The following is a 27,593-nucleotide window of genomic DNA, read 5'->3' on the forward strand; positions in this document are numbered from 1 at the left end:
AGAGATGAATGCTTAACATACAGAGTAATGTTTTTTATTCACTGATAAACTAAAGGTTCATTTCAAGATGTTTCTCTTGTATGCTTCATTTGTTTAATTAGCAAGCAAAGCCCTGAAAGTGGTGACTTCATCTAGTCCTCAGACTGGGATCCATCTTCATCTTGACTAATCTGGAAGTTACGAAGTTCGTAAGTCTCCTTGTCAGATGCAACCACACGAAGCCAATCACGAAGATTGTTCTTTTTAAGGTATTTCTTGGTAAGGTAGTTCAAATACCTTTTAGAGAACTGTTTCTCAGAAACAACTGTGATTTTATTCTTGAAGCGTTCAATGTGAACGACATTCCCAAGATTTCCAGTTTTTCCATTCACTTTAACCCTCTCCCATAGAAACTGTTCCTATTTTAAAACAGAAAAAATGCCACACTAGGGAAGAAAACCCTAGATATTCACTAGGGAAGGTACCAAAATTTCCAGAATCAAAACTTCCATCTTCTACTGGATGAGTGAGGTCCAAATTAAACATCCAGGTTGACTTCTTAGGCTTCTTGTCTTTCTTCAGCGCCATCTTGCACGCCGGCCGCGCGATCCGAGAGGAAGAAGACCTTCTTGAGCTAATGAATGCGGTGGTAACCAACACAAAATTGGAATTAAGCAGGAAACGTAAATGGATGAAGTCAGCCCAGTGCAGACTAAGGCACAAAGAAAGTCCACGCCTTGACTAAAGGGGCAACAACTACTCAACTCCTGCTGATTGTTATTACGTGGGAATGTAAGCCAGATCTAATTTTTTTTTTCAAGAGAATCCAGAAATCTGGATTTATCTAGAAAAAACTGAAATTTTTAGTGACATTGTGAGGGCCAAACAAATGTACCTGAAGGTTATTTTGCAATCCCTGGGCTAATGTAACAGGCCCACCTGCTAAAGCCAAATTTGCTCATGTGAACACATTGTCAGGACTGCTTCCAAGAAGGAGCAGATGATGTACTGGATCCTCCTCCTCCCCATAAATATATAAGAAATCCTAGAGGAGGAGGAGAAGCTACCTGCACAGCTCTAATAGGCTGGGACCAATTACAATAAGCAAAATATATTATGCAAACAGAACCCCATACACCTGGTGTTATTGTCTTAGCAAAACCTCCAACGCATCCTTTAGAGCACTACTCTGAACAGATAACAGTAGAGAAGGGGATCTGAAGGGGGGAAAATGAGTACATGGGAAATTGCTCCAAATATATTTGCAGAACACATAGATCCCACTGTAGTCCCTGTGGCACTCCAACACTCTGAGCTGACAGAAGTGATTACATATTTTCAAGTTCTCAGTGAAATACAAAGCACACAGCCTGCTCTACACCATTCAGCCCCAGACAGAGGGATGATGGGGGATAATTTAGATCAGCCCAACAGGTGTTAATCTGACCTGCAGTGGGGGAAGGGCTGCCGGTCAAGCACACTGCCTGGAGGACCTGGAGGCTCACACCCTCCCTACCACCAGGGCAAGCCTCCTCACTTGCAAACAATTCCCAAGACAGATACACAGAAAGGTTAGAAAACCTTGCTTCAGGGCAGAAAGCAGAAGAAAGCAGAGAAACTTCATGCACTTAAGCCTGCTCTTAACTGTCAAAGAATCTTACAAGAGCCAATACTCAGGACATCTAGTCCAAAGTATAGAGAGAGACAACAAATGCAGGGGTCCCCTCCCTACGTCTTCCAGGGCCCTCCTCATCATAATGCCTTTTATTACTATAGTACCCAACTCTCTTCCATTCCAAGTCATATTCACATAAAGCAGGGATTGGCAAACCATGGTCTGTAGGCCAAATCTGGCCTACTGCCTGTTTTTGTATAGCCCATGTGCTAAGAATGGTTTTTATATTTTTAAATAGCTGAAAAACATCAAAAGAACAATATTTCATGACACGTGAAAATTATATAAAAATCACATTTGTGTCCGTAAGTAAAGTTTATTGGCACACAGCCATACTTATTCACTCACCTATTGTCTATGGCTACTTTCGTGCTACAATGGCAAAGTTCAGTATTTGCAACAGAGACCATATGGCCTACACAAAGCCTAAAATATTTACAAACTTGCCCTTCACAGAAAAAGTCCTAGTCACTGAAACAAAGGATACAACCAGGGATCACACTCAGAATTCAGAGGCTCAAATACAGAGTGACTTAGTTGGGCAGATGAGCAGAGAAGGGGGAAAAAGATTAATAGCAATGGTACCCTCTCTTCTACTCTACCCTCACCCTCATATTGCCAAAGAGAGAAGTGGGTTTTCTAACTATCCCCGAAAACAAATAACTTAAATATCTAAATGCTACTGCCTTATGATGGGGCAAGAAATATCTGGACTCTCTCAGTCATTTAACAAGGCCAGGAAGACTAGGTGGCCCAAAGCCAGTAAGTAAGTGAATGTCAAAGACGGAACGAAGTCTCCCTCATACAAGGCTACTGGAGAAGAAAAGTACATGAACACCTCCAGGTGGCATATGTTAGAAGTCCTTCTCAACCTTGAGGATCAGATTCCTGAAAAACCCGGTGGTAGGATTTACAATTAAGAAACGTAAGACCTTATGGGAGGGGAAAAAACACAGGATTAGGAGTCCTAATCTATGAAATTATGAATATCTATGAAATTATGCTCACTAAAATAGAAAATATCATTTTATACATTTTAAATTAGTAATAACGAATACAATTAGTTTTCACCATTAACAATGTTCATACTCTTCAGCCCCAGCAACTGTAGTTCTGAAAATTCATGCTCCTCTAGAGACACCTGCACAAGTACACGAAGATGCTACAGCATTGTTTGTGCACACAAAAACCAGAAACAATACAGATTCTATCAACAGAGGACTTGTTTAATTATGGTGCATACAATTGTTGGAATACAATGCCATTGTTAAAAAGAATGTAGCAGATCTATACACATCAACATGGAAAAATGTCCATGACATATTAAGTGAAATATATAAATGGTGGAAGAGTAGATTTAGTATGATCCCATTTTTATAAATAAAAAAAAGTGCTTTCATTTGCAGAGAAAAAATTCTGAAGTTAACACACAAATTGCTAACAGTGGTTAGCACTGCAGAGGACATTCACTATAGATAGATAAATCACACATTTCTATGTTTGAATTTTTACAAATGAATTTGTATTCGTTTTGTAAGCAGACAAAACAGGCAACTCAAAATTCCATTTATGATACCTTGCTGACTACAAATTTTTCAGGCTCTCCCTTCCTCACAGTTTTAATAACATGCTGTCATGGTTGGGGGATGGGGGTGGCTTTGTTGCAGATAATATGCCTGCCAAGAGGCTTTATTTCTTTATTTGTTTGGCAACTCTTCATCCAAACATTTAAGGCCCTTCTAATTCTGACACAATCACTGACTCCCGCCTTCTGGTTTTCACCACAGAATCAAGACACAAATTAATCTAAAAGTGTGTGATGTTGGCCTAACTTTAATTTACCCTATTTAGCAGAGCCTCTTCAGTCTATTGTCAATCAGCAGCCACATGATCCTTTTAAAATATAAGATCATGCTACTCCACTTCCCAAGGCTTCCCAAATCACTCAGAGTAAGATGTAAAATCCTTTAAATATCTTAGAAGGGCTGCATAGTCTGGTCCCCATTACCTCTCTAACTTCGTCTATCACTCCACCCTTCACTGTGCTCCAGCCAAGCGTTTCAGGGATTTTGCATTTGCCCTTCTCTGCCTAGAATGCCCTTGCCCCCAATGTATACAGAGTTTACTCCCTTACTTGCTTGAAGGAAGGAAGAGGTGTCTGCTCCAATGTCACCTTACCAGACTTCCTCTGATGACCCTATTTAACACTGCAAACTTCCACCCCAGAAACACCTACATTTTCAAATATTTTTCTCCATAGAATTTAACACCATCTGGCATACCAGATATTTTATTTATGTGTTTATTTTCTTTCTCTCATTAGAATAAGAGACTTCTTGCTGGTACTTAAGTAGTATATAGTACACAGTAGGTTCTTAGTAAATATTTGTCAACCTTATGAATGAATGAATCGATCAACCAGAGTAATTATTTCACCAGCCCAACTCCCAGGGTTGTAACAAGAGCCACGCTCCCTCATAGGAGCTTCCTCCTTTAAGGCCTGGGTTTATCTTCCCCCGGCTTCCCTTACTCTTAAAACTAAGCTGCTTAATTCTGCCATCAGCTTTGTCTCCTTTCTGATTTCTCAATACCTGGTTCTCTCTTTTCCCAGAAGGAACAAGTCATAATTTGCCCATCCACATATTAAATTCCCTTGGTTAAGGATTCCTCCCTATTCTTTGTCGTCAAATCCCAAACCTCCAAGTAAAACCTCAAAAGTTAGGAAGGGCTTATTTCAATTTGAATATCAAAAGACAGCGAGTCCACCAATTTTGTGGGGGCATAAATAGAGGTAAAGCAAAACTCGTTCTTAATATAAGGATTCTGCCCCCTGGGGTGGGGGGAACAAACTAAAATCATTTCAAATCTAAAAAAGATTCATTCTAGGGCTTCCCTGGTGGCGCAGTGGTTAAGAATCTGCCTGTCAATGCAGGGCACACGGGTTCGAGCCCTGGTCCGGGAAGATCCCACATGCCGCGGAGCAACTAAGCCCGTGCGCCACAACTACTAAGCCTGTGCTCTAGAGCCCGCGTGCCACAACTACTGAGCCCACGCCCACAACTACTGAAGTCCACGTGCCTAGAGTCCGTGCTCTGCAACAAGAAAAGCCACCGCAATGAGAAGCCAGCACACTGCAATGAAGAGTAGTCCCGCTCCCTGCAACTAGAGAAAGCCCACGTGCAGCAACAAAGACCCAACGCAGCCAAAAATAAAATAAATTAAATAAATTAATTTTTTAAAAAAAGATTCATTCTAATAATGCTCGGACCCACAAAATGAAAAAAGATGAGAACCTATTTTCCTCAATCCCCAATCATCCCGTTTCTAAGCAAGTTCAGTGAAAGCTTTCCACAGAAACTAAAAGAAACATAAACCACCAATGGGAAATAGAACCGTCACATCTAATTTGGCTTATTCACATCTAATTTGAACTTTATCAAGTATTCCATGATTGAGACTGCAGAGAGTATTTAAGAAGAAAAAAAACAAAACAGAAGCACGGACTGCCAGAGATATTAAAATCACTGAGATGCCAAGCCAAGACCAACAAAATGGTCTCAAGAGGAACCTGTAGATGATGCTCAGCAGTGTGCAGGCCCTGAGTCATCGGTGGGAGCCAATATGAAGGACAGCTGACCAGGTGCATTAAGACTTATTACAGGCTTCCCTGGTGGCGCAGTGGTTGAGAATCTGCCTGCTAATGCAGGGGACACGGGTTCGAGCCCTGGTCTGGGAAGATCCCACGTGCCACGGAGCAGCTGGGCCCGTGAGCCACAACTACTGAGCCTGCGCGTCTGGAGCCTGTGCCCCGCAACGGGAGGGGCCGCGATAGTGAAAGGCCCGCGCACCGCGATGAAGAGCGGTCCCCGCACCGCGATGAAGAGTGGCCCCCGCTTGCCGCAACTAGAGAAAGCCCTCGCACGAACCGAAGACCCAACACAGCCAAAAATAAATAAATAAATAAATAAATGAAGTAGCTATAAAAATTAAAAAAAAAAAAAAAGACTTATTACAGCCCTCAGCAAAACCAATACACAAGCTAGAAACATGGCTCAATGGTGAAACAGCAGAGAACAAATTTTAGGTCACCTGAGCTCAAGTTATAGAAGGTGTCTACCACGTACAACTCTAGTTATGCCACTTCATTTATTCAGCAAGTACTCACTGAGCCAAAAACTCTCTAGAAGACTAAGGATGTGATATAATGATTTTTTTTTCTCTTTTACTAAGGAAGCCAAAAAGGATATACACTGCATACTGAATCATAGAGGATGTAATTTCAATTCCATTTGTTCAATATAACTAACATTTATTGAGCACCTACTATGTGCCAGGTAGTATTCTAGGTACAGTAGGGATACAGACACAATCACTGCCTTCAGGGTGCTCACTGTCAAAAAGAGAAACAAATATTTCTCTGTCATGGGTGCAATACTACAAGGAAGTATCTATATGTAGTACACAAACAGCAAAGAAGAGAAAGTGATCATTTGGGGCAATCAGAGAAGGTTTCCCAAAGGAAAAGGGGACCACTGTGTTAGGTTTTGAATAATAAGCTGAGTCTACTCCCCATCCAAAGAAACAGGGAGCGATTTTAGATATATAAAATCCTGTAGACTCAGGTCAGTGGCACAGAAGAACTAGTTGAGATAGAACCTCGTCTATATTACAATCATGCTGAGAAGACTGGTACTTTCCTAATTTCTACTTTGCCTTCTCCCTCTTGTGGACCTGCGACTAGCCCCATGGACATAGTCATTCATGCATTTCCCTCCATCAGCAATATTCTGCTGTAGCTCCAGGGAGAATCCCCACGTGACTAGAGCTGAGGGATTGAGGGCTCAAGCAAGTTAGTTGGCCCATGAAGCCTCAAGAGGTTTCAGGCTGCTCCAACAAAGCAATTCCCTCACAAAAGTCTTAAAAAAACACAGAAATCTCGGAACTTCCCTGGTGGCACAGTGGTTAAGAATCCGTCTGCCAACTCAGGGGACATAGGTTTGAGCCCCGGTCCGGGAAGATCCCACATGTCGCGGACTAACTAAGCCCGTGGGCCACAACTACTGAGCCTGCACTCTAGAGCCCACAAGCCACAACTACTGAGCCCACATGCCACAACTACTGAAGCCCACACACCTAGAGCCCATGCTCCGCAACAAGAAGCCATGGCAATGAGAAGCCCCCGCATGGCAACGAAGAGTTGCCCCCACCTGCCGCAACTAGAGAAAGCCAGCGTGCAGCAACGAAGACCCACGCAGCCAAAATTAAATAATTTTTAAAAAAAAACATAGAAATCTAATGAGGGCTTTCAATTCTAACTTTCGAGGTTCTGGGTCAAATTTTATGCTTGTAACCATGAATGTCTTCCCCAATCTTCACCTATCATAAGGGAAAAGTACAGATCAAGAGATGTCTGTTCTCAGAACACACTTGATCTTAGTAAATACTTCAGACACAAGGCCTTGTTACCTATCTGGAGAAGAAATGCAGTAACAATTTTAGTTAGGGAAGATTTAGCCCAAATTTGATTCCCCAATTGTTGAGATTTTAACAGTGAACTTCCCTAACTGGGATCACTTTAAAAGGACTAATCAGGACTTCCCTGGTGGTCCAGTATTTAAGACTCCATGTTTCCAATGCAAGGGGTGCGGGTTCGAGCCCTAGTCGGGGAACTAAGATCCCACATGCCTCGCGGTGCAACCAAAAAAAAATTTTTTTAAATGATAATAAATAAAAGGACTAATCAATGCAGTTCTATGGCAAATAACTAAAACAGTGTTTCTCCTGTATCCCTAGAAACATCATGTTGATTACATTTACCCAGTGACAATAATTACAAATGATCTATCAGAGCTCCAATTTTTTACAAAGAAAGTCAACTGAAGAGTCCCCTCAGGCAATGATCTACAGGAGCAATAGAAGTTTGTTGTTTTTTTTTTTTATCTATCTATCTATCTATCTATCTATTTATTTATTTATGGCTGTGTTGGGTCTTCATCCCTGTGCGAGGGCTTTCTCCAGCTGCGGCAAGTGGGGGCCACTCTTCATCGCGGCGCGCAGGCCTCTCACTATCGCGGCCTCTCCCTCCGCGGAGTACAGGCTCCAGACGCACAGGCTCAGCAATTGCGGCCCACGGGCCCAGCCGCTCCGCGGCATGTGGGATCTTCCCAGACCAGGACTCGAACCTGCGTCCCCTGCACCGGCAGGCAGACCCCCAACCACTGCGCCACCAGGGAAGCCCCGCAACCGAAGTTTTGACAGAGAAAATTGATGTGTGAAAGCACTAATTTCAAATGAAGAGGAGGAAAGAGTGCCCTCTTTAGGATCCAGGAGTTTGACTCCCATCTTTGCTACAAGCACCTCTTTAAAAAGTCACTTCCCCTCTCTGCATCTAAGTTTTCTCATCAATTAGAAAAAGAGACAGAGACAGACAGACACTGGACTAAGTAAACTCTAGGTTTTCTCCAGTTTTAAGATGCCATTTAAATAATTTTCTTTTTTTCCCTAGTACCACCCTTTCAAGGCCACAGGGACCCTGCTGCAAGAAGCCCCAACACCCTCATTTTCTCCTGCTAAGTCCTGGGCTATCAGACCCCAAAAGAAGCTTCTCATGGTGAAGCAAAGGGCCTGCCATCCAAGTTATAAACTGTAACCTGGAGTCAGACTATATAGAGACAGTCACCTTCCACTGCCCAGAGGCAAAAGGAGATAAATCATGCATCACTGTTCAGCAACATGGAGCTACACTGAAATACACACTTTTGTTTCATAGTCTCACTATCTGAAAACACTATAGATTATATCAGCAACACCAAGGATCAAAACATGCCTCCTTAGTCCATCTCCTACTACAAGGCTGAAGAATAAACCCCCTCCCTTCAAGTAGACGTGCACACACACAGTAAGGACACCTTCTCTTCCCTGCCAGCCTAGCCCAACAGTGACACCTGCTGGGGAAATCCAAGCAAGGCCGCTCATCAGCCAGAGAACACTGGACCTTCAGAAGGTGGTAGAAGATGCCGATTAACACAAGTATATATTAGTGATTTATACCAGAATGCAGCCCCTCAGTTTATGAGGAAGTGGTGGCCCTTCTTTAATGGGTGTGCACTTAGAATATTTTACAAGATATCTCATTTTTGAGTAGGCTGTAAACCCTCGTGGTACACCTCATTCAAGCTCATCTGAAAAGCAACTCCATAAATAATGTAACCACTGGATTAATATACTATTTTACAATGAGAACTGTGCATCTGTGTATTTTAAAATTTAAAAAACGTGTGTGTGTGTATATATATATATAATTGTTTACAGCAAGATGACAAGGGACTTCATTTTCTACAACATAACATTTCTAAATGCTTGAACTTTTTTATTTAAACCACAAACACATACTACTTTTTGCCTACAAAAAATTCTGATAGATCCTTAATAGTTTCTGGGTTTTAAATGGCCTACTTTATTAAGAAGTGACTATTAATATATTAGTCACACGTGGCTATCTACATTTAAGTTAGTTAAAATTTAAATGTAGTTCCTCAGATCACACTAGCCACATTTCAAATGCTCAATAGCCACATGCGGCTGGTAGCTACTATACTAGATGGCACAGATATAGAACATTTTATTAGACAGAATTGCTCTAGAGAAACATACTGGAGTATTTTCAGACAAAATTATATGATGTCTGGGTGGGTGGGAGTGGGTAAGGGATACAGACGAGTGCTGAAAATTTTTGAAGCCAGGTGATAGGTATATGGGAGTTCATTTACACTACTTTTCTTTTAATTTTTATATGTTTGAAGATTTCCATAACAAAAAGTTAAAAGAAAAGAAAAACATAAAAATGGTTCACCTAAAAATGAGATTATCACTTTAAGAAATACACCATGGGGACTTCCCTGGTGGCACAGTGGTTAAGAATCCACGTGCCAATGCAGGGGACACAGGTTCAAGCCCTGGTTCGGGAAGATCCCACATGCCACAGAGCAACTAAGCCCGTGTGCCACGACTACTGAGCCCGCATGCCACAACTACTGAAGCCCACGCGCCTAGAGCCCGTGCTCTGCAACGAGAAGCCACCACAATGAGAAGCCCGTGCACTGCAACGAAGAGTAGCCCCCCCTTGCCTCAACTAGAGAAAGCCCACACGCAGCAACAAAGACCAAACGCAGACAAAAATTAATTAATTAAAAAAAAAAAAAAGAAAAAAGAAATACACCATGGAGGGCAGCCTAGAAAAATCTTTAGTCATGCACACTGGAGTTCAAATCCCCACTCAGCAACCTACTGTGTGACCTTTAACAAGAAACTTGACTTCTCTGAGCCACTCTTTCCTCAACTGGAAGATGGGAAATTTCATACCTGCCTTGCACAGAGTTACTGTGGAAATTAGAAATAATTAAGGCAAAGCTAGAACACAGTAGTAGGCTCTCAGTAATTGGTATCTCTAATTATTATCAAACAACAGAGTTTGTTTTAAACAACTCAGGTATTTCTCAGAACAGCAACCCATGAAGAGGTCCTGCTAGAACAGAACGGACAGAGGCTGACCACAAACCCACTGATGCTAGTGAAACAGGCACTGGTAGGCTTTTAGAGCAATAACTGAAGACAGTCCTTTATGGCTACCTTTAATAAACTTTTTGAATGCCTACTATATGTCAGGCACTATGCTTGCTACTGTCTCACCTCTCTTGACAAAAAGGAAGAACAGAGTCTCAGGCTCCTGATATGGGTCATTATGCAAGGCAAAGTATTCCAAAGCTGGGAATTTAGATGTTAATCCAGAACTGGCCTCAATCAAACGGGCAGAGTAACAATCTCAGCTACCTCGTCTATCTTTCATATCTGACCAAGTCTCCCTGTGTTCACATTACCGCCCTTAAGTAACTTCTTACTATCCTGAATTCATCATGCCCTTTCCTCCCTTAGCATGTGCTATACCCCCAAAATAAAAAGGTCTTTCCCTTTCCAAATCCTACCCATCTTTCAAGACTTATTCTTGTAAAGCCTTCTTTGATGATCCTTCCCTTTCTCTGAAATTAGACTACATTTAATCTCAGTCCCATACAATGAAGCATTCGGCTCCTTTACATTTTTTATGTAATTACATGTAAATAAGTCTTGCCTCTACAACAACACTGTATACTGCCAGTGGGCAAAGACCAGGTATTATACTTCTTTTGTACTCCTGACAGTGCCTAGCCCAGTGCTAGAAAAAAAATATAATTCAACAAATACTTATTAACTGGGTAACTCTCTAAAGCATTCTCCCAAAATAACAAGTACATTATGTGCACAATCCATATTCCCACCCTTGCTAGAAGCTTATGTCAGAGAAATTTCAGATGCTTCAACAGAGGATGTAATGCAGAGCAATATGCTGTTTGGATCCAACAGGCATATTCTGGGAGTTGGTGATTATGCTAGATTTGACCTTTACAGAATTACAGAAAGAAGTCCCTAATAAATCAAGATAGATGCGCACACAGCCATACACAGAACATGTGGTGGGCGATCAACTACACCCACTCTGTTTCTTCCATGAAAGAGTTGCCTGGGATGCCAATCCAAGTATGGAGAGGCCTTCCTTCTATGAATTTCTTCTTCTCCACCTCGAGGTGAATGTCCATCTGGAAGATCTACTCAAAGAATCTTAACTAAGCAACTAACTTGCTGTCCAAAAAATATATACCTCTAAAAAAAAAAAAATTTTCCTTGACATATATATGTACTATTTTCTTTTCCTTCTGTCAAGTTGCAATGTTCCAAAAGATACGGTTTAAGAATTTGTCCAAAGCAACACAATCAAAGACCCAATACACTAATCTGTCCCAAGCAGGGTTCTCTTTTACTACTTTTTCCTAGTCTCTCTGGGACATTTTGTTGTTTCACAATAACCAGTCCTGCACATACAATCCTTGGAGAAGGCCAAAAAGCAGAGCAGAGGAAGTCAACGGTTTTACCTCCTCATGCCTCTCTAACCTCATCTACAACTCTCCTCCAAGACTAAACGTCACATGAGCTTAGCCAGAAAAGGAGCAAGCAGTCACCTGACTCACACTGCCAGGCCTTATCCTCTTTCCGCCACCACAGCAAGATTTTCCAAGAAGATGCAATGGGAGCTAGGGAGATCAGAACCAGATGCATGATGCATGGATCCCAGACGCTCCAGATCCAGCCACAACACCCACAGGACTGAAGGAAGAGATATCAGGAGGAAAGTAAGGGATACAGGAGAAGACAGGAAAGCATCTGCTCACCTCCTGAGTGAATCTTCCTCGGAGCTTTCCTCAGCCATATCCTGATGTAAGGCCTCCTGCGACACAGTTCCAGATCTGCTGGACTGGGTGTAAATTCGTTCCCAGTGGCCTGTCTCCTGGTTGAAGGCCACCCCCACAGTCCTCTCCTCCTGCGGGCTAGCAGAGCTGCTCAACTCCAGCCTGCTGGAGCTCGGTGTTTGGCCCTCAGTCCGCTCGAGAGGTGGCAACTGGCTGCCACTCGAGGGCATGCCCTCAAAGGTACTGGGGACCTGCCAGGAGGAGCTGGCTTCGCCAGAGGAGTAGTTGGGTGCGCTTCTTTCCCAGCGCAGGGTATCGTTGTTGAAGGTCAGGAGATTGTGGCAAGCGCGGCAGCGGTTCAGGTGGCCACGTGACAGGTTGGAGTTGTTCTCGCTGCTGTGTGGGGTGGGCTGGTGGGAGGGGCCTGGCCTCTCGGATTCAATGTTATTGTTGAGCATTTCCTGGGCCTGTTGGGCCTGGGGCGCTTCCCCACTCAGGCTCTGGTCCAGCTCCTGAAGCCGGTCATACTCCAAAAAGAAGCGTCTCAGGTCACATTGAAGCTCATGGCGAATGCTGCCCGAGTTGTTTTGGCTGGAGCCATTCCCTCCATCTGACTCAGCTGCCAACCCTGAAGCTGGAAAACCCCTCCCTTCTGTGGCTGAAGTGTACACAGATGCTTGAGAGCCACCTTCCTGCTGTCTCAGCACAGACAGCAAACTCACCGAAGAGGCACTGGTCCTGGGCGGGGGCATGGATTCCGCCTCAGAGCGGGAGTTCAGACTGAGCACTGTCCGGGTCCACTCAGATCCTGTCAGCCCAGGAGCGATTTCTCGGTGATACCTAGAAGGGTGGCTAGACAGAGGGCCTCCCAAAGAGCGACGGGTGGGACCCAGACTGAGGTTGCGGAGTGTGTTGCCGGCAGTGCTGCTCTGGACTGTACTGAAGGCAGACGGCCGGTTCAGGAGGCCCTGGTCCTGCTGCGCTGATGAGGCCTGCTCCGGGGGATGGAAGGGCTCGGTCTGTACAAAAGAAAAGGAAGGGGTAGTAGCCCTGGCAGGAGCAGGGGGGACACTGTCCTGGTGTGGCAAGAGGGAAGGAACTCGAGTGCCAGAGCAGCGGCTGCAAAGGCACAGGATCCCAAGGTGCTGGCAGCACTCGGCTGTGGGGTAACTGACCCGCTGTCGGAGCCGGATGTAAGCGGAAGTCCTGGGACGCTCCGTGGAGGGCTGAGGGGGAGGCGGTGGGGGTGAGGGGGTGGCAGAATCTTGCACTGTGCTTTGCTCTCCCACCTGGATGCCAGAGGAGCGGGAGGACAGCATGTGCAGGAAATTGTGGAGGAGAGGCGTCCGGCGCACGGGCTGTGACTGCAGGAGGGCACGCTGACGGTAATGCGATAATTCTGTTCCGTCCATGGGGATCTCTGGTTCGTCATCACCCTGCAGCGTGGACCAAGGTGGGGCGGGGGCAGAGCCAGGCCGTTAGGTAGAACTTGCAGGTAGATCAAGAAAAACTACTGATAATCATCCAAGGAAAACCTTTCTAGAGAGGCAACAACTCCATCCTTGAAGTACTGAGAATTAACTGGTTCCAGATTCAGAATCATCATATGGTATTAAATTATTCACTTCCAATTAGCAACACTTCTGAAAGAGTACAGCTGGCAAACCAACTCTGTTACAAAAGGCATTTCCAGACATGGAGGCAGTAAGGGGAAGCAAAATGTCAACCAGCCAGAGGCACATGAATGACAAGTTATCCAACACAGCCTGGTTACTTCTACTGGGACGATCACTCAGGGGTTTCAGAATGGACTCCCCCGTCACGATATGGCTATAACTTTGAATACAGTCTGAAGCTAGTTTTTAATCTTGACTGGAAAGAAACACTTGGACATTGAAAACTGAAGTCCAATATAATCAGAATTAGAGCACTAGTTGAGAAAATAACCCACAGTTTAGACAGAGTTGGAACTGCTGACTAACTTACCTGCTGATTAGAGGGGTTAACAATTGCTGTGAGTAAGTAGTGTCCAAGAGGATCAAATCTCACCAGACTGAAAGCACAGAAGAAAGGGACAGAGACACAGAGAGAGAAATTATGTTAACCGAGAAGAGGAAACCTGTGAGAAAACGTCTGGAAATCATTACTGACAACTGTGGGATCACCGAGGTATCCACTTAATGTTACAGACTTCCAAAACTTTCAAACAGATTAAAATAATAAAGCTCAATACTTCTTCTTACATCCTCACACTTGCCAGAATAAGGGAATACATATCGCAAAAATAATTTCAAAAAACACCTGGGCTTCCATCCCAGGAAGCAGCTACATTAAGCACACAGCTGCTCATGTCTAAGAGCCCATCGTAATAGTAAAGCAGAGAATGCTCCCATACTCTGCCACAGGTTCAGGTCTCCCCTCACACAGCAGCTACACTGGCAAGAAGCATGAGTGCTGGTGACAAGGAATAGTCTCAGCATCAAGTGACATAGCTGAGGCTAGAAAATTAGCTAATATCCAACTGCGATACCAAGAGGACCAAAGGAAAACAATGCATTGACTTTAATTCAGGCAATATGTGCGCTGATTTTGATGGCTAAATATGTAAATATCTACCAGCAGATTGGATACATATCTACATCTCCACTTTCCATTTCCAGAAAACCAGGGATAAGCAATTTACCCACCAAGCTACCCACCACCTGAATACCTTTCAGGATTATAAAAAAAAAAAAAAAAAAGGCTTTATACCAAACCAGATAGCTTTGAACCTAAAACAGATTCTAACAGCCATAGTCTACAGAGACCAGAAGATGAGGCCAATAAGGAACAGCTGAAATGAACAATATGAACTGCTTCCTGGCTGATTAGCCAGCTGCTTAAAAAGTAGGAAGACCCATAGGGATAACACCCTGCCCTGAGCAGGGATAATACAGAGATAATAATCTGTCTCCTGAGGTGAAAGCACAGGTAAATGCTCTCTGCCATGTTAATCCTACACCAGACGTTGCTGGTGGGCAAAGCACTCACCGGACCCGTTCCATCTCACTAGCTGTCTTCACCACGGCAAAAGGCTCCCGTCGACTCCAATCCCAGAAGTGGATCTCATTGGCAGTGGCAATCAGCAGGAGCTGAGCCGTAGGGTGGAAAGCCAGGGAGGCAATGGCATTGTTGCTATCTGTGAACCAGCTTTCACTGCCACCCTATGAATGAACAAATCCCAGACATTCTTAGGTTACAAGCTGCCAGCAGACTGAGATGTCAATTTCAAAAAAAAAAAAAAAGGGTCCATTTAACATAAAACGACTACTTGTGGGGCCTACTTTAAGTATGTCCTCTGAAAACGACGTACAAAACCAGTGATCTGGCAGTGTCACCAACTTTATCAGAAAAACATTACTGTCAGCTCAGTTTTGTCATCTACAATCCATAAGCAATGAGCACCCGCACAGCTCCTGTTTCTGTAGCCTGTGAAAACTCAATCTTGGTGCATGACATGGTGCACAACAACCCACTAGCCAGTCACCAGGACAAGGAGCACATTGCTTTGACGATCATGATCAGAATACAGTACAATCCTTGATCTAAAACAAGAGAAATCCATCCTGAAGACGTCTTAGAGTGTCCTGTACTATGTCACAACGGGCAGACAGTTAAATAGGGTGTTCATCTTAGAATGGAGGGCTGTCGGCTAGACTCCCTATCAGTAAGTAGGCAATGATTACTGAGTAAGTACTCAGATATAGTTCTAAGAACCTGGCTAGTCTCTCCTCCAGCGTTAAGAACCCAAGGGTAAACAAGTCTCTGCATTTAGAATACCAAAGAAAAGGAAACACTTACGTGTAAATCCCAAATCCTAACCTCCCCATCTAGGCAGCCAGAAGCAATAAGGCCTGAGATGGTGGGATGAAAAGTGACACACCATGGAGTGCGGCGGTGTCCGATCAGAGAGTGAACACACTTGCCTGTCTTCACCTCCGTGATATAGATATTATGGTTTACATGGGTGGAGGCCAAGAGAGTCCTAGGGAATCAAAGAGGAGGAAGTAAATGTGAAGCATGTGGGAGGGTAACAAACTTTATCAGCTTTGGACAAAAAATGAAAATTGATACTTATTCCCCATCCCAACATGAAAAAAACTACGCCTTGGGCATTACAAACAACAGAAACATTCTCATCTTTAAAAGCTTTTGGCTTCTCCATTCTGTCCCCAGATGACACATAACCCCTTCAGAGAATACTTTTTCCAGCAGGGAAAACTATCACACTATTGGTGGCCTACATCACACAGGCAAAGGATTCTTATTGAGAAACTTTCCAAGTTTTGATCCTCGACGTTCATAGATTCCTTTGCTTATTCCCATTATTTTTATGGTTAGCACTGCTCATCTACTTTCTTTCCCTTTCTGATAACACTGGCAAAGCTCTGTTCATTCAGTGCTTCAAAGAGCCTTTAGGGATTTGACTTGGAAGATCAAGCTAGGCCAAATACAGAGAAAGCAATGCTGTCACAAGTCTCAGGTAAAGTTTAGGTAAGGACTAGGTACCTGTCTGGGCTGAAGGCCAGTAAAAAGGTAGAGCGTGGACTATCCGGCAGTTCTACTCTCTGAGAAACAAACAAACAAAAGTTAAAATACATTATTTATAAACTATGGCTCACTCTATCTCAAAAGCACCAAACCATTCTAGACTAGTATTTACAGTGTAAGCTTAAAAACTGGAGACAATGATCAAGCTACAAGTTGAGAGAGATAAATCTAAATTACCTTCAGGAAAAGTATCTAGCTCTAAATAAAAATGATATTTCTAGCCCATTATGCTTCCAAATTTATTAAAACCTCCCCCCCACAAAAAACCAAGTTAGATATATCAATTCTCCTACACAAAATAAATTGTACCCCAACTCTATGTCATTAACCCATTCTAAGGCCCCATTCTACCGTCACCACTACAACTCCTATGTGAAAAACACCCATTTTTCTCACCTTGCCCTCCCATTTCATCCACCGGGTTTTATCTTCCACCAGCTCCTGCAGAAGTCGCTGAGCTCCAAAGGTCCGAGTGCCCCGTTCTCGCCCCCAGAGTATCCGGACAGCATTCTTCTCTGGAACAACCTTCATGGTCCTCAGTAGCCACTGTCACACCAGGCCCGGGAAGAGAAGGAGTGAGCAATAGCTCTACACGCTGAAGCAGCTAAAATGAGGCCATTCAGGTCCTTGTAAGTTGCCTTCATGGAAATCTAAGGTATAGACATTAACGTCAAAGAACATCTATTCTGCAGTCAGAGAAGGTTCCCACTGCAAATACGATTCTAGCTCAAAGAGGAAAGTACTGTTCTTTTCATATTTAATGACACCTTCTCAGAAAAGACCCTTCTCCCAGAACTTTTCTTCCAAGAATATTTCATCCTTAAATTCCTCCCATATCCTCCATAGCTCAGCCTTATATCTAAAGAACAGACCATTGTCTAAAGGAGTTATTCTTTTTATCAGGCAGTAAGAACTTTTTTACTAACCAAAAGGTCTAAAACCCTGTCAAAAACAAAACAAATCACAACACAATACCTGCACTCTGGGGACTTCCCTGGCCGTCCAGTGGTTAGGACTCCGTGCTTCCAATGCAGGGGTCACAGGGTCAATCCCTGGTCCAGGAACTAAAATCCTGCATGGCACACAGCACGGCCAAAAAAAAAAAAAAAAAATCTGCACTCCCCGCTCTGTGCCAAGCTGCTTCCCTAGTTGCTGGTAGTCCTCCTTATCACTTGGGCAGCCTCCAAACTAAAGGACAAGAAACCGATTTTAAAAGGCTATTACTTAAGGTATGGTTCTTATGCAGCAGCTTCAATTCTATCTCCTACCTAAAAGCAAGTGCACAGAACCCCTTCGAGGTACCTTTCTCATTCTCTTTTTCTCTTCCCCACTCAAGTTCCAGAATAGAGGACAGAGGAGGAAAGAAAAGAAAAAATTTCAATTCCTTTTTCTCATCCACTGCAAGCCTTAACGGTATAAAACTGTCATAAAATAAACACAAATTCTACTAAAATGTCAACTAGCAGCAAAGTATACACATGTGCAACAATTAAAGAACTGTGGTCCCTCCAAACAATGGAATATGCAGCCCAATGAAATGGCATTTGAAAAGAATACGTATATAAACCTCATTCATTGCAACACTGTTTCTTCAACTATATTTTGAAAAAATTCAAATATACAGAAAAGTTGAAAACAGTAGAATAAATACCAACTACTCACCACTTAGACTCCAGAATTGCTAATATATTGTCAAATTTGCCTCATTTATCTCCATGGATAGAGATATATAAGGGTTGTTTTAATTTTCCTGTGAACCATTTCAGCAGGCATTGAGATACTCTAACCCTATATACCTCACTGTGCATCTAAGAATGAAGACATTTAACTTCATAACCACAATACCATTATCACACCCCTTGTCATTTGTACCTTTAATACACCAAATACACCAAAAAGTGTCTAAAAAAAAATCCAGAACCCAATCAAGGTTCAAGCAACAAATTTGGATGTTATGTCTCTTTAGTCTCTTTTACTCTAGAATGGCCTCCAAGTTTTATTTTGGTTGGTTCTGTTTATGCTTGTTTGTTTGTTTACAACACAAGCTTTTTAAAAAGAACAGGAGAGTTGACTTGTTGACTTGCAGTTGACAGTTACATCCTAGTTTTGTCTGGTTATTTCCTCACAGTGCCATTTAGCTTGCATCTCTATCCCTAATACTTCCTGTAAACACTGACTAGATTTAGGTTAAGAGGCTTGAGCAAAAATGCTTCTCAGGTGATGCTACTACCTACGTACCTCATCTCATGATGCAGCACATCATATTCTCAGACTGTTCCATTTAGTAAGACTTGGTAAATTACATGATCATCTGGCAAAACATGATCACTTGGTTGAGTCTGTAACAGCCAGAGCTCTCTTTATAAAGGTATATTTCCCCCTTTACAACTACTGATCTGTGGCTAACATTTGGCACCATGTGAATATGCTGTTCCTCTTCAACCTTTTGCTTAATCGTTTAGCAGTCACTGATGATTCCTTTTTAAATTATTTCATTTGGGGGCTGGAATACGTTGATTTTCCAACTCCATCATTATTTCTACATTTATTAGCTGGCATTCTTCTATAAAGAACTTTCCCTTAATAACTGAAGCAGAGGGTTTCCCTGGTGGCGCAGTGGTTGAGAGTCTGCCTGCCAATGCAGGGGACACAAGTTCGAGCCCTGGTCTAGGAAGATTCCACATGCCGCGGAGCAAATGGGCCTGTGAGCCACAACTACTGAGCCTGTGCGTCTGGAGCCTGTGCTCCGCAACAAGAGAGGCCGCGATAGTGAGAGGCCCGCGCACCACGATGAAGAGTGGCCCTCGCTCACCGCAACTAGGGAAAGCCCTCGCACAGAACCGAAGATCCAACACAGCCAAAAATAAAAAATAAATTTAAAAAAATTTTAAAAAAAGCTTAGGGGCCCAAAAGGTCCTTTAAAAAAATAATAATAATAAAATAACTGAAGCAGAGTAAATGCTTAATTTTTTTCCCTTTAATTACTACTTCTTATAGTTTGTAATAGCAAAAATTGGGCACAACCCAAGTCTCTAAAGGGGACTAAATGACTAATCTACGGTAAGGAAGATTCTCTGGGTACTGATAGCAAGAGATCTCCAAGATACATTGTTCAGAGGAGGAAAAAGCAAGGAGCAAAACAACATATATAGTAAGGCTAACTTTTGAAAAAGAGAAAAAGTTAATGGTCACTTATTAGGGACTGAAGGGACAAGGTAAATGGAGACAAAAATAGAAGCTAGACTTAGTGTTTTTGTTTTATGTCATTTTAATTTTTGAAATTACCTATTCAAAATTTATTTTTAAAATATTTAATAATGTGAAAAAAATACATGTTAAGTGAAAAAAGCAGAACAGAAAATTATATATACAGTATGATCCCAATTTTATTTTTTTTTAAATCTTTAAGAATAATGATAGAGGCACTTCCCTGGTGGCCCAGTGATTAAGAATCCACCTGCCAATGCAGGGGACACGGGTTCAAGCCCTGGTCCGGGAAAATCCCACATGCCGCGGAGCAACCAAGCCCGTGTGTCACAACCGCTGAGTCTGCGCTCTCGAGTCCGTGAGCCACAACTACTGAGCCCGCATGACACAACTACTGAAGCCCGTTCGCCTAGAGCCCGTGCTCCGCAACAAGAGATGCCACCGCAATGAGAAGTCCGCACACCGCAACGAAGAGTAGCCCCCGCTCACCACAACTAGAGAAAGCCCGCGTGCAGCAATGAAGATCCAATGCAGCCAAAAATAAATAAATAAATAAATAAATTTTTAAAAATCATAAAAAAAAGATAGAAGAGAAATATAAAAAGTATTAACCATGGTTCTCTTTGGGTGGCAGGATTATAGGTGACAATCATCAGAAAAGGCAGCGTTCTTTTCATTGTTTAAACTTAAAAAGTAATAAATGCTTATTGTAAAAAGTCAAACAATAATCAGCTCTTTACACTTCATGAAAGGCTGCAATCTAAAAAGTACATAACTAGATGCATCCAAATACAGAAGGAAAAATATTTATCGCCTGTGCTGAAATGAGTTTTCTCCCTGGAATATTAAAATTTAAAAAGTCAGAAAGATTCTACAGAAAAACATAATTCCAAGTTCCTAGTCGCATACACCACAAAGTTCCCTAAGGACTGACTGAGGAACACTCTAGCCTGTATCCTTGTAGTACAGCTCCCATCCCCCAGTAGCCTACAATATAAATACTATGTACACACTGAATATGTCAACACAGTGCAGGCCAACCTCCTGCACAAACTAAGGATGAACTAACTGGAAAGAAATAATCTCCTTGGTGACCCTGACAACTCATGGTTTAAGACCAAAAGTCTGGAAGTGAAACTGCCACAAAGTTGAATAATTACTAACCAGGAAGGTGGCAGAAATACAGTTACCATCCATTCACCTTAACCCTTAACTGAGCCTATAATTTTTTTAGAGCCAATCATTCTTTTACCTAATATAGAGAAGTTCAGCAGAAATGAGTTTTGAGGGTTCCTTGCCCTATAGTGCAACATTAAAAGTACTTTCAGAGAAATATATTTAAACCATTTATAATCTTATAACATGTGGTGAACACAGCAGCAGTCCAATTCCTAAAAAAAGTCTGACCTTCTGACCTCGTGTAACTCAAGAGGAAGAAAATATAGGTCACAAACACTGGATGATTCAGAAAACTGTGATGCAGTCTGAAGTTCCTACAGGAATCAGAAGGACGAGGGAAGAGCTGCTACAAATACCAGTTATCAAGAAAACTCAAAAACTAAAGCTCAGGATTACTGAAGAGCTTGTCTACCAATTCCCAGAGACCTCGACACACCAACAGTTCAAACAAGAGAAAGTCTGACTGATGGCAAGAAGTCAAAGGAACTAAAACAACTGCAGAGTCTCTCTTTTGTCTGAAAAAAAAAATATTTGCTCAGTTTCTTTAAAAGGATAAGGGGCCTTCTCCTGATACACTCCTTACAGCCACCTGAGAAGAAATTTTACTTTGTTCTCCATAAAGAACAAAAGGAGCTAAATCAAACTGCAGTCAGGCAGGCCTGTTGCTGAGGAGGAAGTACCAGTCAAGTGTGTTTTTCATTCCTCTTTTTAAAAAGGAGGAAGAAACAAGTTTCCCAATCTGTCCCTTAAACCAGATTGGGACAAAGGGTGCCAAGAAGAGTCTTTGTGATACCATTACACAGGCCCCCGGAATCAATTCTCAATCACCAAAAGCCTTGTGCACGTACAACCAAATGGGCACAACTGGGATATGTACATAACACAAATATTATTTGTTATTCCACCCCATTTCTAACCACCCCCCCCATAACATGATGATCACTCTAAAAAGATGGGAGGATAACCACCTTGAAAGGTTTTCTCTGCTTAATTGTAGGACAAAATTATATTTAACGAGCACTAATAAAAGTCACCTAGAGATTATGCACAGCCCAGTGGAAACTGAAGTCAGACTTACAGGTCCTCCTTGCAATTTGATCACCCTATGCTAGCAATTTCACTCCACCTTCAAGCAATATGACTTTAGACAAGTTATTTAACATCTTTGAGACTTTTTTGCCCCCTCTGTAAATAGGAATTGCAATATCTGCCTCATCAAGTTGTTGTGAGGCTCCAATAAGAAAAGTGTGGCGGAGCATTAAGACCACTGCTGTTACTGTTGTCATTACTATTGAATCCTCTTTGGGGTTCACCATGGTTTCCCCCACCAAACAACATGGCCAACTAAAACCTCTGAGACCTGAGATGCCACGATTCCCAAGGGTAGCAGATTCCTAAGAAACATTTCAAAGGCTGTTACCAGACAACAAAATAAAAAGTACTCAGGGAAAGTATTGTACTCATTTGTGTGGCAAAAATAATTAAATGAGATTTGGGCTACCTCTACATAAAAAGTGAATTAAAAAACAGAACCAACAACTTAGAGCTATATCTGCAAAACCTGGCTAATAATTCACACCCCAAATCCTCCCTATCAATAGCATTCCAGGGGGGTGAATCAGAAAGTTATTAGGCCTGGAAGCACTGTTAAAATGCAGTCCAATGATCTCATTATTTGAGGAACTGCATCTCTCTTCACTTCACTATGCCCATGTAGGCAAAGTCTAAGAGTCAAATCAGCCATGTAATACCAACATATATCCCAAAATAACATACAGGATTCAACCCAAGGTTAATTTTTTTGTTTTTGTTTTTTCTTTTTTGGCCGCGCTACGTGGCATGTGGGATCTTAGTTCCCCAACCAGGGATCAAACCCGCTCCCCCCACACTAGAAGCACGGAGTCTTAACTGCTAGACCGCCAGGGAAGTCCTGAGGGTTAACTCTTTAAAAGAAAAAAGAAATCCTTTAAATACTAAACCTAGGATCACCTGCATAAGTAGAGTTCTCCCAACAACTGGAAAATTAACTACAAAATGTCAGGCCTTTAATTAGAGGCCTAAAAGTGGCCCAGTACTCTTCAGAAACTCCATGTGGGTGGAAATACACAGGGTTTTCTACAATTGGCAGCTTTGTTTTCATTAATAGGACTTTCTACAGGGCATTTCAGGACACTTCAAATGACACCATATATGATCCGAGTCCAAAAATGTAAGCACCACAGCAGCAACCATCCCTGCCTCTATATAGCTCTTGTCTGACTCCCAGAGTAGACTCAACTTGGAGGGGAGCAGGGAATTTGGGGCAAAGCATCACAAATCTAGAACTGTAAACAGGTAACAAATTCTGAAAGCAAACACACCTGGAAGCATAAAAACTTCAACTATTACCTGAGTTGTGTATCTACTGTATGCGGAGTACTAAAGGATATCCCAGGATATACCAAACTGCTAATTGTGGTTTAAGTCTAGATAGAGAAACTTTAAGTAATGTTTGTTTAATTTTTTTATCCATAATTTCTAAATAAGAGATAGTATAGTATAGTGATATATGGGTCCTGAAATCAGACTGGCGATTGAATCCTGGCTCTGTCATTTTCTTGGTACATGAAGGTTTCTTGGTACATGAAGGTTTCTTGGAATAGTTACTTAACCTCCCTGTACTCCAGTTTCATCATCGTAAAAGATAGTATGTATATGATAGGATTACCACAAGGATTAAAAGACTTACCAAATGAAAAGTGCTTGCTATTATATAATTCCAGTGCCTGTACCAAAATAATACCTTCATTCTATAATGAAGAATTACAGAATCTAATGAGAAAAAAAATATTGAAGGCCACAAGGTCCTATAAACAATCAGACTAATTAAGGACAAATTCTTCTAGGCAAAATGAGACTGTCCACTGCAAAGGTCTCCAAACCATTTCATATAAAAAAAAAAAACAAAACTTACCACTGTAACCTTTAAAAAGAAAAATAATAAAATCTCGAGATAATGGTTAAAATAATAATAACTAACACTTTCATAGTCCTTTTCATTCCCACTGTTCTTAGCACTTTACATAAAGTAACTCATTTACAATCCTCAGGTACATGAGGCCCTAAGAGAACAAGTCACACTGTCGGTGCTGGATTCAGAATCCAAACCCAGGCAGTCTGGCTCCAGAGTCTACATACTTCATTACAACAGAAAACTCCCTAATGCCTGAGATAAAACCTCCTATGTGGTCTCTCTCCTATTTCACGTACTAGTCTCACATGTATTAGGCCCTCAATCAACATTTCACTGTCTTACCACATCAACTGGAAATCAGCTTGCTTTCTATTTTTAATGTTCATTTCCTCAAAGGTCAAGAAATTAAAGAATGATGCTGAGGGGAATTCCCTGGCAGTCCAGTGGTTAGGACCCTGCACTTACACTGCCAAGAGCACGGGTTCAATCCCTGGTGGGAGATCTAAGATCCCACAAGCCCCATGGTGAGGCCAGAAAAAAAAAAATGATGCTGAGGAAAAATGAAAAAAATTCTCATTCCTTCCTTTACAGCAACTTATTTACATAGTTTTTGCGAGAAAAGGGGACTTCAAAACCTTTAACCAGAAATAACTCTGAATTTGATAAAGTGCCAAATAAGACTATATCATGAAATTCAGCTACTATATGTTTACCCTACAAACCTACCAACTCCATCCAAATAAGAAAAATTACCTATTAGGAAATAGAGATAGATGCCACAGTAATTTACTTTTGTACGGCAACCAGGATAGAACATAAATCTCAAAAAACAGTCAACAAAGAATGTGATTGAACATACTCTGTCATGTCTGTGCATACCCCTTTGTCAAACATGAAATATGACATCAACACACCTGAGAAAAGAAAAAGGGGAGTCTTCAATGTAGAGCCTCATACCAACCCTTTCTCATCCACATGGCAGACACATATGCTAGTGACCTCCCTGCATTGCTAGAGTTAGGATTCTCCACAACTAATTTAGTCTACCTGTCTGTGATAGGTTCTCTCCAAGGACAGTCTCCATCAATTCCTTCTACCCTACTCCCATGCTGCTCTGCCCATCAAGAGATAAGAACATATTTTTCTCTCCCTGAATCTGGGCTGACCCTGTGACTTGCTCTGACCACAGAATATGGCAGAAGTGATGATGTGCCAGTTCCAGGACTGACAGCATCCACTTTCACTCCTGGAAGCCAACCACCAGGCTGCAAAGAAATTCAGGATGTCCCACTGGAGACAAAGACCATATAGAGAGACCTGGATGATAAGACACTACTAGGAGAGGCCACATTGAAGGTGTCAGAACAGTGAGTTGAAACCCTGTTGCCCTGTCTAACCCAGCCCAGCCACCAGCTGAAAGCAGACAAATGAGTGACCCCAACTGATGCGACACAGGGCAGAAGAACCAACCAGACAAACCCTGCCCAAATTCCTAACCCACAGGATCGTGAGAAACACATCATTGTCTCAAGCCACAAATTTGGAGGTGGTGTGATACTGTGATTTATTATAAGAAATACATATTTGGTCTTAGTCCCCATTTTTGGCACAGAGCTCCTAAAACCCTTGAAATTTCCTGAGTGATAGAAGTATTTTGTCATTCATAAGGAGTCTCTTTTAAACGTATGCTAATAGGTGACTTAGGGAGGTACCCCTAGAAAGCCTCAGGATGGGGCTGGTCACCAGAAAGACCAAGTGATTAGAAGGTTGGAACTTTCAGTCCCACCCACTGACCTCTGGGAGAGGAAAGGGGATAGATGGGCCTGCAGATTAAGCGCTATAAAACCTATTGAAGGGACTTCCCTGGTAGCGCAGTGGTTGGGACTCCTCGCTCCCAGTGCAGGGGACCCGGGTTCAATCCCTGCTCGGGGAACTAGGTCCCACATGCATGCCACAACTAAGAGTTTGCATGCCACGACTAAGGAGCCCGCATGCCGCAACTAAGGAGCTGGCGAGCCACAACTAAGGAGCCCACCTCCCGCAACTGAGACCCAGTGCAACCAAATGAATAAATAAATGGATATAAAAAATACATATACACACACATACATCCATACATACATACTACTGAACAAGATCTGATGAGTTTCCAGGTTGGTGAACACATTCACAGCCCAGGAGGGTGATGCACCCCAGTTCCACAGGGACAGAGGCTCCTGTGCTTGGGACCCTTCCAGATCTTGCCCTATGTACTTCTTCATCTGGCTGTTCATCTGAATCCTTTATAATAAACTGGTAAATATAAGTAAATATTTGAGTTCTGTGAGCTGCTCTATCAAATTAGTCCAACCCAAGAAGAGGGTTGTGGGAACCTACCACCTATAGCCCATCAATCAGAAGCACAGGTTACAACCTGGACTTGCAATCAGCGTCTAAAGTTGAGGGGGTGCAGTTTTTTGGGACTGAGCCCTTAAACCTGTGGGATCAGATATTATCTCCAGGTAGAGAGTGTCAGAACTGAGTTAAATTTGTAGGACACCCGGTCAGTGTCTGCTGAGAATTGGAGAAATACTTGCCAGTTTTGGGGGAAAAAACACACATCAGAGGTGGTTTTTGTACAGCAACAGATAACTAAAACAATACTACCTAATACCCAGTGTACGTAATGCCTTATTAGGACTCTATCTTCCTCACTAGACCACAAGCTCTGTGAGGGCAAAAATCATGTCTGTCCTAGTCCAGTACCTACTTTAGTGCCTAACATAGAAGAGAATGAATATGTGTGTGTATTTATATCCAACCATGAGGAAAGCCCAAAACAAACACCAAACTCTCATAAATAGCAACACCTAGGTGAAAAAAAAACGTGGTCAGTTATAGGTGGTGCTGTTGTTTCACGGTCATAAATTCAATTTCTATGAGTCAAATATCTCCAAAAAGAGAAAACTTTGTACCATTAACTAATCTCAACAAGTCATTTCATTATGTACATGTCATTAATCAAGACAAGGCCAGGAAACAGAGTATGCACAGGGCAAATCCATCCATACCACTACTAAGGGGGAAGGGGGGGCTAAACCTTAAAAAATACATATACAGAGACGACAGGAGTCTTTTGTACTTTTTATACTCATATAACAATGCTTCTTTATACTCATATTTGAAACACAGCATATTTAGAACAAAATACAGAAGCAGTGGATTCTCTGAGAACAACGTTGGGAATATGGGATATTGTATCTTCTGAGCTTGAGAGTGCTGGATATAAAAGTGATGTGATTTAATTGGTAAAGACAAGACTAAGAGGTAAGAAGCTTCAATGACTGATTTCTACCACTGAGGTGTTATATAATCTTGAACAAATCACACTTTACATATAAAAACTGAAAGTAATAACACCCTCTCTTTCTACCTTAAAGGAATAATATCCTTGGTGTATCTTAGGAGTCGCAAAAAGTTCAAGGCAGGATTACAACTTTTCTAAGTAAAAGCCAAGTTAGGAACCAACAGTAATCAGAATAAACAATAAATGGGACTTCACACAAAGAAGTCCAGCACATGCAGCTCTAAGAGAAAGTGCAAAGGAAACTACAGTGGCTATGAAGCAGAATCAGAGAGTACCTCTAATTAATCACCTGACAACCTAAAAGCAAATAATTTGATGGAATCAAGACCTATACAACCAAAATTATACACAGCCCCTTTATAAGCAGCCAAAGACCAGAAATAA

The 27,593-nt window shown here is 42.2% G+C and overlaps 2 protein-coding genes across 8 annotated transcripts in view; both read right to left on the reverse strand.

Moving 5' to 3' along the window:
* The window catches only part of AMBRA1 (autophagy and beclin 1 regulator 1), a 181,494-nt gene that overhangs the window by 134,086 nt on the left and 19,815 nt on the right, over positions 1-27,593 (reverse strand). For 3 of the 7 annotated variants that reach the window (XM_059931505.1, XM_059931501.1, XM_059931503.1), the window contains exons 2-7: positions 16,921-17,174; positions 16,483-16,541; positions 15,775-15,958; positions 14,965-15,137; positions 13,921-13,987; positions 11,917-13,370 (exon numbers count right to left, since the gene is read on the reverse strand). In XM_059931505.1, the coding sequence (XP_059787488.1) occupies positions 11,917-13,370; positions 13,921-13,987; positions 14,965-15,137; positions 15,775-15,958; positions 16,483-16,541; positions 16,921-17,055 (2,072 nt within the window). In that variant the 5' untranslated portion in view covers positions 17,056-17,174. Of the gene's footprint in view, positions 1-11,916; positions 13,371-13,920; positions 13,988-14,964; positions 15,138-15,774; positions 15,959-16,482; positions 16,542-16,920; positions 17,175-17,499; positions 17,597-27,593 lie in introns of all 7 variants that reach the window. The other 4 variants (XM_059931507.1, XM_059931506.1, XM_059931502.1 and 1 more) reach the window with 3 other exon arrangements.
* On the reverse strand, positions 132-582 carry LOC132370787 (large ribosomal subunit protein eL22-like 1). The gene is made up of 2 exons (XM_059931509.1): positions 466-582; positions 132-398 (listed from the first exon to the last, which is right to left on the reverse strand). The coding sequence occupies exons 1-2, from the start codon at positions 565-567 to the stop codon at positions 132-134; spliced, it is 369 nt and encodes a 122-aa protein (XP_059787492.1). The 5' UTR covers positions 568-582.

The sequence above is a fragment of the Balaenoptera ricei genome, chromosome 8 (assembly GCF_028023285.1).
Source record: "Balaenoptera ricei isolate mBalRic1 chromosome 8, mBalRic1.hap2, whole genome shotgun sequence".
Classification (NCBI taxonomy): domain Eukaryota; kingdom Metazoa; phylum Chordata; class Mammalia; order Artiodactyla; family Balaenopteridae; genus Balaenoptera; species Balaenoptera ricei.

Bases quoted from the DNA above. Each gene is read 5' to 3' on its own strand.
- LOC132370787 (XM_059931509.1), bottom strand. From the start codon at position 567: ATGGCGCTGAAGAAAGACAAGAAGCCTAAGAAGTCAACCTGGATGTTT. The intron at 399-465 runs GGTACCTTCCCT...GTTTTAAAATAG, and splicing joins GTTTTGATTCTGGAAATTTT to GAACAGTTTCTATGGGAGAG.